This window comes from Papaver somniferum, chromosome 5 (genome assembly GCF_003573695.1).
Source record: "Papaver somniferum cultivar HN1 chromosome 5, ASM357369v1, whole genome shotgun sequence".
In the NCBI taxonomy this organism is placed as follows: domain Eukaryota; kingdom Viridiplantae; phylum Streptophyta; class Magnoliopsida; order Ranunculales; family Papaveraceae; genus Papaver; species Papaver somniferum.
The window spans coordinates 174,873,500-174,886,231 of NC_039362.1; the positions used below are offsets into that span (position 1 = coordinate 174,873,500).

General features: G+C 35.5%; 1 protein-coding gene across 1 annotated transcript; it reads left to right on the forward strand.

The window, feature by feature from the left end:
• Positions 1-8,529: 8,529 nt before the first annotated feature.
• Positions 8,530-10,089, forward strand: LOC113280110. Its single transcript, XM_026528764.1, has 4 exons — positions 8,530-8,595; positions 9,141-9,303; positions 9,395-9,448; positions 9,536-10,089. The coding sequence occupies exons 1-4, from the start codon at positions 8,530-8,532 to the stop codon at positions 10,087-10,089; spliced, it is 837 nt and encodes a 278-aa protein (XP_026384549.1).
• Positions 10,090-12,732: the final 2,643 nt, after the last annotated feature.

Sequence of the window (12,732 nt, forward strand, 5' to 3'; positions counted from 1 at the left end):
CCATATTAGTTGTTCCCAATCAACTTGAAAATCCACCCATAACACCTCGGCTATTTTGTCATTCATCTCAAACTTTTCTTTCTCTTTCATTATAGATAGTTGACAATGAGGATGGGTTTTAGGGGTTTAACATCTTCATGCCACTAAGAATATCAATAGGTCTTGTGCGTCTTTTACTCAACACGTGTATTAACTCCTTTTTTAAGGGGTTGAGCCTTGCCAAATAAGGATGGTTGATCAAACTCTCCGGAATAGGATGATTATGATAACCCGAGACGACTTTAGCCATATACCACACTTTCTTATCGTCGGTATATTTAAACTGAAGCTTAAAAGGGCATCCTCACTTCTTCGTATTATGTACTCCCTTCTTCCTTGGGGTTTTTCGTATATATTCACCACCCTTTTTCCAATGGCTCTCATACTTTCCACTACATTCGCAAACCATTTGAAAGTCGTTGAATGTAACTTGTTTATTCTGGACTATGATGCACATCTTTTTCAACCCTTGTGATCGAGCCCACTTCTTTGCATCTTCCTTATCTTTACACTCATAGTTGTTTGCATACTGAGCACTTGTGTCCTCGGAAACTTGCGCACATTGGGGTTGATCTTCCATAACCTCCTCTTGGTCTTCCATAACCACCTCTTGGTCTTCCACCGAAATGTACGGTACAATCTATAATAAAATGAAATTTGTCACATCATTATTCGCAAAAGAAATTTAAACACATAAAACGGCTGGGTCGACAAGTGATAAGCCAACCGTCCATGAGTTTACGGATGGGTCGTCAAGTGATATTCCAGCTGTCACAATATAAACGGCTTGGTCGAAAAATGATATTCCAGTCGTCATCACTTACATGGATGGGTAGAAAAGTATATTTATGAACCGTAAACTGGTTACGTCCAGGAAATCCAGGACGTAAATTTCCCTTTAACTGGAAGAGTCATTTGACGGCCTAGAAAATGAGTCATAAAACAAGTTATGTGTAGTTGCAGGAAAACCTACAACCACACCACGATGTATCTAAACAATAACCTAAGTAATCATAATGAATTCTTTTATTAATTATCAAGGTTTATAATTGGATACAAAGGATTACAATGACTTTACTTGCTCTCCAAATAAACTTTCTCTCTCCTAGTTTCTTGTCTCACTCACACTAGAAGATCCCCTCTCTGTATAATGACTTCTTCCCTTTATATATGATTCCTCATAGTGGATGACAGCTAAGAGACCCACTATTTTCGGAATCACTGTGTGTTACATTCGCTCATGTATATTCACTCATTCTTGCACAGCTTATACTTCGCATAGATCATTATACTTTACTCGTGACTTTGTTGACATCATCCAATACGTCATTTCAACTTTACCATGTGCGATAGTCTTCGCTTACATCAGATAATCCTTACTTCGCATACTTATTGATATGTTCGATATTTCATTCCTACATTGTGCCTCTTCTCATTTCGCTTACATTGTGAAGTGAGCGATATGAGAAATTTCCATCCTATAATATCGCATGTATGTATCTTTTCGTATTCTATCTTGCCGACATTCCTACAGAATTCCAGTTTTCTTTAATTAGTCGTGTGTTTTTAACCACTTGTTATCTGACACGTCCTTTTAACCGCCTGTTTTTATCCGTTCATTCCTCGCATTAATGAAATGGAATCTCGAAAAATGGGACTAACTTTTCCTTATATATCTTCTTTCGTCTTCTTATTTCTATTTTCCTGTTTCATCTTCTCTGCTACTGCTTTCACTGATCTTGATTTTGTCAAAACTAAAACTTATTTCACCAAATAATTTACTTCTTTTGCTCATCTTCTTTCCCATTCTAAAAATGGCTCCTGCTGGTAAGAAGATGGAGACAGAATTCAACAAGTTAAAAGACGAACTCCATTCGAGAGGTTACTCACTTTCTCTTCCTTCATCATCTGGATATTCATCCAAACTAAATCTTGATTTGATCAATTTCGAAAAATGGAATAATCAAAGAGTTATTGTTTCATTGGGACAACTTTCTATTCTTCTAATTCCCTTGTTCAACCCAGAAATTCCCTTATTCTATGAAATTCTTACTGATGATCGATTCGCACGGGGAATATTCCAACTAAGTGGTGATGTGATCAGAATAACTTTGGAATATTCTCGTCGTGCAGCTGGTTTAGAGACCTGTTATCCTTATGAGGTGCGAAATGAATCGTATCGTGATAAGGTCATCAATTCTACCGAATATACTCTTGATAACTTCTTCAAAAATTACTATGTTGCAATTATGAAAAGCAATTCAACTAAATGGGTCGTTCGCTTAAGAAGAAAAGATGGTATCGCTGAAAATAATAAGATCATCCGAGATGTTGATTGGAATGACAAATATAACAGTTCTGCTCGCAGATCTAATGACTCAAGCTGGCTTAATTCCCCTGTCATTCTAGAGGGTCCTTATATTTCTGGTAAATCTGAGGATGGCTTTGATATTCCTCTTCCGAAATTTTTTTTCTTACCAACCTTGGAAATTTGTACTTTCCGAAGCTGAGACATAGAAAGTGGTATGGGGGCTTTGCATAAATATTCTCAATCTCGCATAATTTCCTTCCAAAGACTTATTTTCCGATTTTTTTCTATTTGCAGGCTGCTAAGAGGTCCAAGACTTCACACAATGCACGAGCTTCGCAGATAATAAAGTAAGAAACATTTTGTTTAACTTTAACAATATTGTTGCCTCTCTTTCTTATCTTGATTATTCGTGTAGGTGAAACCTTTGTTTGATAAGACTTCAGGTAAATGTAAGGATACTCTTAAAAGGCCTACGTCTAACTCTTCGTCAAAAACGACATCTTCAATGGATGATATCTCCAGGATGCGTAAAAGATATGATTCTTCTTCAAGTTCGGAGTCTAGTGTGGACGACATTCTTGCTCCTGAGGATTCATCAGTTTACTCTTCTTTGAAAGAGTTATCCAATCTTTTTGCTGGAGATCTTTTGACTGTTGTTGACAATGAAGAATTGAATCGTGCCTTTGGAATGGTCTCTAAAATATGCGATTCTCCTACTTTAGATGATCCATCTCTTCATGGAGCTTCCTCTGCGATAAATCCAAACCTCCAATTCACAATCGGCTCTTTGGTAATATTTGCAACTTTACCTTTTGTTTTTTCTTTAGTCTTGCTTTATTCATAAATACAATACTTCCTTTCGTTCTCGCAGGGAGCCCGTTTATCTTATGTAATTTCCTAAAACTACCAACGGAGACTTATTAAGCTTGAGGAAGAAAATGTTAAGCTTAAAACTGAGAATTCGACCAATTCTGAGTTGATTTGCAGAGCCCGAGAAAGAACTGATGAACTAATTGGTATATAGCATTTACTTCCTTGTTCTTCTTTTTTTATGCGATAATTCGTATCTCTTATTTTGTTATATTCGCAGACCTGTATAATCTTTCGGATGAGGCTGCCAATCTCCCTGATGATGAAACCCTTTGGGAACATCTTAACTCTTCTTTAAATAACTATCCCAAACAAGGATTTGAAAATCTGAGTTCGGAAGAATTAAGAATGAAATATGTTGCTCTTAGAAAAATCCATAAATCTTTATTGACTTCATTTAATAACTTTAAACATCATCTTCATGAGAGCCAAGAAAAAATTCAATTTTTGGAAACGAAGAAGAATAAGCTTATTAATGAGAAAGATGAGATGGCTCTTAAGGGTGCGAAAGCACCAGAAAAATTCCAAGAATCTATTATTGAGGTTCAAAAAGCACGTGATTTAGCTTTGAGCGAAAAGAACATACTTGTCGAAGAAAGAAATTTAATTCGCTCCCAGCTTCTCATAGAAAGCGAAGATGAATTTAGTTGGGCTGCTAGAGTTCTGAATGATGCTAGAAAGGATTTAGCTATAAAAGTGAGTCTTCAAGCTGAACATTCTGCACTGGTTAAAGACATTATTTCCAACTATGAAGGTCAAATGTTGCTCTTTTAATACTTGTCTTTTCTTTGAAAATAACTTTTTTTATGTGTCCTAACCTGCTTATTCATATTTCGCAGACAAGGAGAAGGATCATCTTCAGAAGATTGAAGAATTAGAAACTCTCTTAGCTTCTAAAGAGAAAGATTTATCTGCTCGCAACTCCAAGTACCGGCAATTGCAGAAGAATTTCACCATCATGGTTTCAAACAATAGTAATGATGTTAATCGTGCTCGCGAAGTTGCTGTTAAGAAAGTTTGCGCTGAGAATGACATTCCTCTTACAAAGTATAAATTTCTAGAAATCCCTGACAATGAACATATTTCTGATATTTCGGAAAGTGAGGTAGAAGATGAAGAATCTGAAGAAGAAATAAGCGGTTCTGAGGCTGAGCGAGACGAAGAAAAAGAAGATTAATCATTTTCATTTGTTGTAAATTCTTTGCCTCCTAAATATTTTCATGTAATCTTAAAAACATGCACCTTTTGAGCATAATTTTTCACTCCTTTAATATAAATTCCCTTTGTTCGCATTCGCGTCCAAAATATCATTCTCTCGCATGTATATGAGCCTATCAAATGAGGCAAATAACATTCCCTTTGCATTCCCATTCTTGACACTGTTAATTGACACATCTTGATAGGCTTAGAATGAATAGTTTATTTTATAGTTCTTCATGCATTTGGTGCGAATGCGTTCGCAGTACTCTTTTTTCTCTGTGAATTCCTGCAAAACAAAATTAGTTTTATGTTTCTCACAAGGTCTTATTTGCCTTTCTATGTAAAGGTCTTATGTGGCCATAATTCTGTGCGACGAGATCGCAAGAGATCTTTACACTGTAATGTATTGACCCATTGATCTCGTCTTATCTTTTTTCTTGTATTATTACCTCTTTAGGTTAATAATTTTTACGATTTAGATTTTGGAATCTATCCATTTTTCATAAAAGAGCCAAATGAAACCAAAGTTTTATGTCCGGTTTTGAATTAAAGACATCAAAAATAAAGGCTGAATCAACGTCGACATTCTCTACTCTAATATATTCTTCTCTTTTGATTAGAAAAAAACAACCGATTTGATCTTCATTTTGGACTTATATATATACAAGGTCGCTTATGCCCGTGCAAATAAAGATTTCTTCTCTTTCAGGTATTTTATGGCTTCTAGCGCAATAAAGATTTCTTGATCGATCTTATGACAGTACCTATAACTCTGGAATTCTCCGTCTCTTTCTTCAGCGAGAACATACTTTGACGAATGCAGCTCCTACATTGTAAATATGAAAAGAGCAAGTAAGATCATAGAGTTTTTGATGTTCCAGCTCTTTCTTTTTTTATGCTACAAATTGCAAGTAGGAAATTACTATGTAGTAGAAAATTGTAGGAAAACTGGACTATGTGGTACTCCATAGATCCTACCTGCCAAAAAAAGAATTATGTGCAGCACAGCTTGGTACCCTTCTGGCCACATCGGAATAACTTTACGGGTGGCAAATTTCTGACCTGCTCTAATTTGGTTTGCAGTAGTAAATTACTCGCACGTGCATAATGGAAATGCTGAAACAAAACCTTGTTTGCGTCTTGTCTCTGTCCCATTTCCACGTTAATACTTCCCTGGTTATCACAAAGAAAACCTTAAATAATTCAACAGTTAATCAAAATGTTCTTGTAGGATTAAGAATACAAAAATGAACTGCCCTATGGAAAAAGAAAAAGTTCAACTACTACTTCCATGGATTAAGCAAATCTCAGGGAAAAAAAAGAAAAAAGAAAAAGTAAAATAAGCATGCATATATTGTGGTTCCGCCATGTCAGCATAATCATTCTCCTTTATATAAGAAGAATTGATTAAGAAACATTACAACATAACTTCCTTTTTTTGGATGCAAAGAAATGGTTTCATTAATCTTGACTGGGGTTACATTTATCATCTCGTCCATGTCTTGGACAGAAATAAAATTTGGAACAGATTGTTTGCAAGTTTTAGAAACTCTAAACTTCTTAGCATGTTTTGCCAGTGCATCGGCTGGGTTATTATACTTCTTACTAATATACTGGCATATCCTCAATAATCATTTAACTCTGCCAAGAAACACTAGTGAGCAATCCTTCAACTGCAGTAGCTACATTCTTTGAATCAGTTTCGAGTTTGGTGTCAACTGTCAAATACTCAATGCGCAGAGTACTGCTTGTAGTATAGCCCCACACTCCATTTTCTTGCCAGTCAAATTTCCATGCTTGAAGATGCGCCTTTTTTTTGGTAGTGGATACCTGCAAAATTTCTGATGATTAGTCCTGTCATCATCTTTATAATATAACTTCTTTGTTGTGCATCCTGTCAACCTACATCTTAAAAAATTGTAGTTTTGTGGTCATGAAGATGATAATCCATCAAATCTATTTTATACCTCCGGAAAATTCATCCTCCACAACTTTTAATTTTTGTCGTTTCTTTGGTATAGTGATTGTGTCGGGGGCAATCTACCCAAAATTCAAGCCAATTCGAGTTTGAAAAATATATATAGTGATGCTCCAATACAAAAATGGCCTGTAGAGATGGAGTATGATAAGTTTTCCACTGGATTTTCTGAAGGTATCTCTCTCTCACTCTCTCTCGATGGGTAAAAAATATCAGTCAAAGAATGAAAAAAGAGCATTTTGAGGACGAGTGCTTGGAGCATCTTCTTCTCCACTGCCTGAGAGCTAGAACCATCATGTGCCTATATAATAGAGAGCATCTTCTGAACATTTTTTGTTTGATCTTATCAAATGATATATGCTTCCATTCATCATCTTTATCCATGTTCACATCTTAACTTATGATAATTACTTCTTTTTCTCTCCCAACCTGTTTCCATTTATCCATTTCAATAGTTTTAGATTTTGAAATCTAGTTGTTTCCATTCTGTATTGTTTTTAATTGTTTTTCAAATCTATTTTGGCTAATCTTTTTGTTTATTTAACATGTTGATTGTTTGCTAATTTTCAGGCCGGTTTGTTCATCAAATCATGAGAAGCATTCAGTTTTGGACCTCTCTCTGCAAAGGTCTCCTCCTTGTAACTCTATTGTTACAATCAAGTACCGACTTTTCATCAACTTATCCAGCAGTATTGCAAGCCTCAAATGTTGAAGAGGTTTTTATCAGTATGAATCAGTATTATTTTCTTTATCATTTTTATGATTTAAATGTCTCTAGCGATCTTAACTTGTTCAAATCGGTAGATACAGCTCAGATTCTGGGAGAGAAAATTTTGAATTTCAAAAAGTTCAAATTTTCCCATATTTCTCTCCGTAATGGAAGGAGATATATAACTCAACCGCAATCTACTCAAAAGATAGTCAACTTTCTGTTTATAGGATATATCTCTTACCCCGGAAGAATTATCCCCATTAACAATCTTAAAGGAGAAAATGATTCTGGTATAACTAATTATATCTATTTTAGCTATAATTTCATCATATATATCAGATTTGCTTCAACCCTATAAAATACCTTCTACTTACCCTCCTTCATATCAATTACTTTCAATATTAACAATCTTGAAACTCAAATGGCGTCGTCTTCAAACAATTAAATCACTTCTATCACTAGAAAAATGCAAAACACTCAGATTAGAGACATATGTGCTAGGCAGATGCGTAGAGCAGTGGGTACTAAGCAAGCTTTTGTCAAAGTAGCTGAGGATCACAGCACAACCCTTATTGGAAAGCTTTTTTCAAAAGACAACTTTGATACTGATGTTATAAGGAAAGAAGTACAAAAAGTTTGGAACAGGTACTGAACAAAAGAAGTAAGAGCTATTGGAAGGAACATGTATCTCTTCAAGTTCCACACTGTAGAGGTTATGAATACTATTCTCAAAAAAGGCCCTTGGAATGCGAAGAAATGTCACTTGAATCTGCTAAATTATGATGCGACTATTCCAGTCGAAAGCTATGTGTTCTCTCATCAAGAATGGGATGTGCAATTCAAAAACCTCTTACTCGAGCATAACTCCAAGGAAATTGTGGATGAAGCCATTGAAGAACTAGGATTAAAAGTTTCGACAGATACGGAAGATGTTACTCAAGTCTATGGTAGCACTATCAATGCTACAATCAAAATAGACTTATCCAAACCTCTTCATAGAGGAGGATGGTGGAACAATGCATCTGGAGGTGTTACTTGGATTCGTTTTCACTAGGAAAAACAACCTCACTCTCTTTGTACCAAATGCTTCACTATTGATCACAAGGATGAAGAATGCGACATAATTGCTGATGAGCTCAGAATAAGGAGATACACTAATGAGGAATACATAGCCTATATTCATGAACTGGCTTTAGCTTATGGATTAGAAATCATTGAAGATATGGACCTCCTGATCACACTTATTGCTGAAGCTAGCCGTAAGCAAATTGAAGAAGCTAAAGAAGATGAGGAGAATAGGGGAAACAAAAGATATAGAACTGATGCTCAAGACGTAGCTCTAATGGAAGGCAGCGACATGGAAAGTAATACTGGTAAAAATCCTCTTGCAGCATAGGCAGATGAAATGGACATGATCTGATGGAGGATGGAGCTAAGGAAATAGAGGAGCCTTCTCATGATATGAACGAGGCCACTCAAAACTTGGTAATGCAATTTCTCATTGCTAATAGTTTTGTTCATTATCAGTCTAGTTTTCAAATTCAATCTCATTTTGAATTTGTTTTGTTTCATTCTGCTCTTCCTTACAACTACTTGAGTATCAAGTCTAGTTGTTTTTGAAATCTTACAACATGAAAATTTTGAGCTGGAACTGCCAAGTATTTCTAGGCAAAGAAACTAGAGAACATCTGCTTCACGTGAACAAACTTCATTCCCCTAATATTATCTTTTTATCTGAAACCAAGATCAATGATAATAGAATTCAAAATCTAACTAAGTTTCTTAATATGCCTAATATTTCTTTTGTTCCGTCTATTGGTCAAGATGGTGGCATTGTTCTTTTATGGAAAGATGGTTTCTCCCTTGAAATAGTTAACTCCTCTTCAGATATGTTCCATGCTTTAATCATTAATGATCCCGCCAAAAGTGAGTGGTTCATTTCCTGTGTTTATGGCATTCCTTACAAAGAGGATCAACCAGCTCAATGAGATTACATAAATAATCTTAGTAAAGTGGTTAAAATTCCTTAGGTCCTTATAGGGGACCTTAATATCACTTTAGATACTTTTGAAAGAAACACAAATACTAATCCTACTTCAGATGAAGTTCTAGATCATATTAAAGAAGCTGACCTCCATGATTTTGGTTTCAGTGGCAATCCCTATACCTGGACTAGTAATAGTCATGGAACTGGTAGAATTAAATCCAGAATCGATAGATCTTTAGTGAATAGAGATTGCTTTTTGTTTCCCTGATTCTAAATTAACTCATCTTCTCATAAAAGGTTCAGATCATGCCCCCATACTCTTATCCTTGTACACTAGCTACAATTCTTCAGGTAAAACTTGGAAATTTTTTGAGAATTGGCTAGAGAATGATTCTTGTATTAATGAGATAAGAAATGCTTTGGTTTCTAACAATACAGGTTCTGCAGCTTTTGTCATGAATGACAAGTTGTCTAACACTAGACACATCTTATCTAAATGGAGTAAAAATATGTTTGGTCTGATCCCGAATAATATTACTGTCCCGCAAGAAGAACTGTCTAAACTGCAAGCTACAGATCTCCAAGGTAGTAATACTGAGGAGGTACTTCAAATTGAAAAACAGATTGATGCCTTGAATGAAATACAAGCTTCTTCAAACAGACAGAAGTCTAAGGACCATTTCTACAATGACATGGACAAGAACTCCAAATTCGTTCACATCAGAGATAATCAGAGAAGAGTTAGGAACAAAATAGATTCCTTGCAAGCCCCAGATGGATCATGGTGTCAAGATAGAAGCTCCATTGAAGATTTACTTGTTGCTCACTTCAAAAAAATGAGTACTACTTCAAATCCTGGAGATAGTGAAAATTTTCTTCAACACATTCCTTCATGTATCTCAGAGCAAGACAATGATGCTTTAGTTTCAATTCCTTCAAATCAAGAGATCTTCGAAGCTTTAAAGTTAATGGATCCATGGACCTCTCCATGACCTGACGGCTTTCCTCCCGGTTTCTATCAATCTCAATGGCAAATTGTTCAAGAGGATATTTGCAAAACAGTGCAATCTTTCTTCAGTTCTGGTTTTCTTTTGAATAAGCTCAATAACACAAGAATTACTTTTATTCCAAAGACTACTACAGCTCATAAGCCGGAGGATTTCAGGCCCATTTCCCTTTGCAACAAAATTTATAGACTCATCTCTAAAAATAATTGCTTTAAGACTCAAGAAACACATGGTAAATATTATATCTCCTATGCAGTCTGCTTATGTGCCTGGTAGATTAATATATGAAAATGTGTGCTTAGTACAAGAACTTGTGAAAGCAATGAAAAGAAAAAGGGGGAGAACTGGTCATCTTGCTCTAAAAATGGAAATGTCCAAGGCCTTTGACAGAATTGAATGGACGTTTCTAATGGAGGGTCTCAGGAAATTTGGATTCTGCAACAAATTCTGTCATCTTATAATGAAGTGCATCAGCACCGCTCAAGTTGAAATCATGATTAATGGCTCACCCTCAGCTGCTTTAAAACCGACAAGAGGAATTAGGCAAGAAGATCATCTATTTCCTTACCTTTTTATACTTGCAATGGAAGCTTTTTCTAGACAATTGAATCATCTTGAAAACATGAATATGCTAATAGGTATGAAGATCTCAAGAAATGCACCTAAGATCAACCACTTGTTATTTGTAGATGATTGCTTACTCTTTTGTAAAGCTAATCAAGTGCAGACTAACAAGATACTTCAGTTGATTAATGATTTTAGTGTCTGCTCTCGTCAACTTATCAATTTTTACAAATCTGTTGTATATTTCAATAACAATATGAATCCACATTCTTGTCAGCTAATTAGTGGTGTTCTTCAAGTCAGGCAAATAAATATTGAAGAAGAAAAGTATCTTGGTCTCCCATTTTTTGTAGGAAGAAACAAGAAGATCCATTTCTCCTCATTGGTATCCAAGATGGAAACTAGACTTTAAAGATGGAATGGTTCTAATTTTTCAGAAGCAGGAAGATCATTTATGATTAAACATGTGACTAATGTTGTTCCAGTTCACCGTATGATCAGTTTTAAGTTACCTGATACTACCATTAATCAGTTAAACTTTATCCAACAAAAATTAAATTCCGGAGAAAAAAGAAGACAAACAAGGGTAAACATCTAATAAGTTGGAGAAATGTCAACAATTTTAAAGAAGAATGAGGTCTGGGATTCAGAGATCTTCATTTATTCAACAAAGCTCTCCTTGCAAAGTTTGCATGGAGATTATATACTGATAATACTTCAATCTGTACTGCCTCTCTCCAAGCAAAATACTTTCAAGATGGTCAAGTCTTTAACATCACAGATTCAGATAATTCCACATGGTCATGGAAAAGCATCAGTTCTGAACTGCACATTATCAAAAGATACAATTGTTGGAGTATTGGAAATGGGCAGAAAATTCTGATATGGCATTACATATGGATACCAGAACTGGAAAATCCACCAACTCCTAAGTCAGGTTTCACTAATCCTCAAGATTACACTTTTCTGCACCAACTGTTATCTACCAATAATAAAGGTTGGAATACAAGCTTAGTCTTTGCTCTATTTGAACCACATATTGCAGCCTTAATCCTTAATATCTCCATTCACATTCACCATGAAGACAAGCTAGTTTGGACTCTTGAAAAAAGTGGAAATTTCACAGTGAAGTCAGCCTATAACAAAATGCTAAAAGATAAAAATGGAAACACTTCTGTGGGTATAAGGATGCAAAATATCTTTAAAAAACTTTGGAGATTACCTATCCTGCCAAGAAAAAATCAATTCTTGTGGAAATGTGTGAATGATATATTACCAACTAAAGAGAAATTGATGGAAGTCATTCAAGATGATGATTATGGTTGCCCTTTTTGCTCTCATGACCTGGAATCTTCCAGTCATATCATTCTAGATTGTCCCTTATGTAAAGCAGTGTGGTTTGCAGTCAGTGGAATTCATATATTACATGGGGATACTCTAGCAACTTGGATTTGTGATTGGTTTGACAAACTTATAAACAAGCAGATTCAAGAAGCAGAAATGTGCAAGCTGGCAATTATTGCTTGGTGCATCTGGACTGCTAGGTGTGATAAAGTGTTCAAAGGGGCCAACATTACTCCTGAAGTTATTATTCAAAATTGTAGAAGGGAATTTGCAATTCTTGAAAATAAGCCAATAACTAATCTCATGCTTCTTGCACCCCAGAATAGAATTAATCAACACTGGCAGTCTCCTGCTACAGATTTCCTTAAAATTAATTCTGATGGTTCTTATTTTGCATCTAATAACTCTGGAGGAATTGGACTGATCTGTCGTGATTTTGCAGGTACGCACCAAGGCACAAAATGCATCTACTTAGTTGCAGTATCAAGTCCGGACCAAGCTAAGAGCAAGGCTTTATGGGAAGCAATGAAATGGGCATCGGAAAAGAATCTAGAAAAGGTGGTTTTTGAGCTGGACGCGAAGCTTGTAGCGAATGCTGTCAATGGTGATACCTTGAATATCGATTGGAGATTGCATAATTTAATTTTAGACATAAATTTTTTACTTCGTAGTCATGTCTTCTGGAAATGCTCTTATGTTCCAAAAGAAAAAAAAAGTAAA

What these genes read in the sequence shown, in the direction of transcription:
- LOC113280110 (XM_026528764.1), top strand. Translation starts at nt 8,530, where the DNA reads ATGGAGGATGGAGCTAAGGAAATAGAGGAGCCTTCTCATGATATGAAC. An exon ending in TAGTAATAGTCATGGAACTG is followed by an intron (nt 9,304 to 9,394) that starts GTAGAATTAAAT and finishes TTCTCATAAAAG; the next exon opens with GTTCAGATCATGCCCCCATA. An exon ending in CACTAGCTACAATTCTTCAG is followed by an intron (nt 9,449 to 9,535) that starts GTAAAACTTGGA and finishes CTAACAATACAG; the next exon opens with GTTCTGCAGCTTTTGTCATG.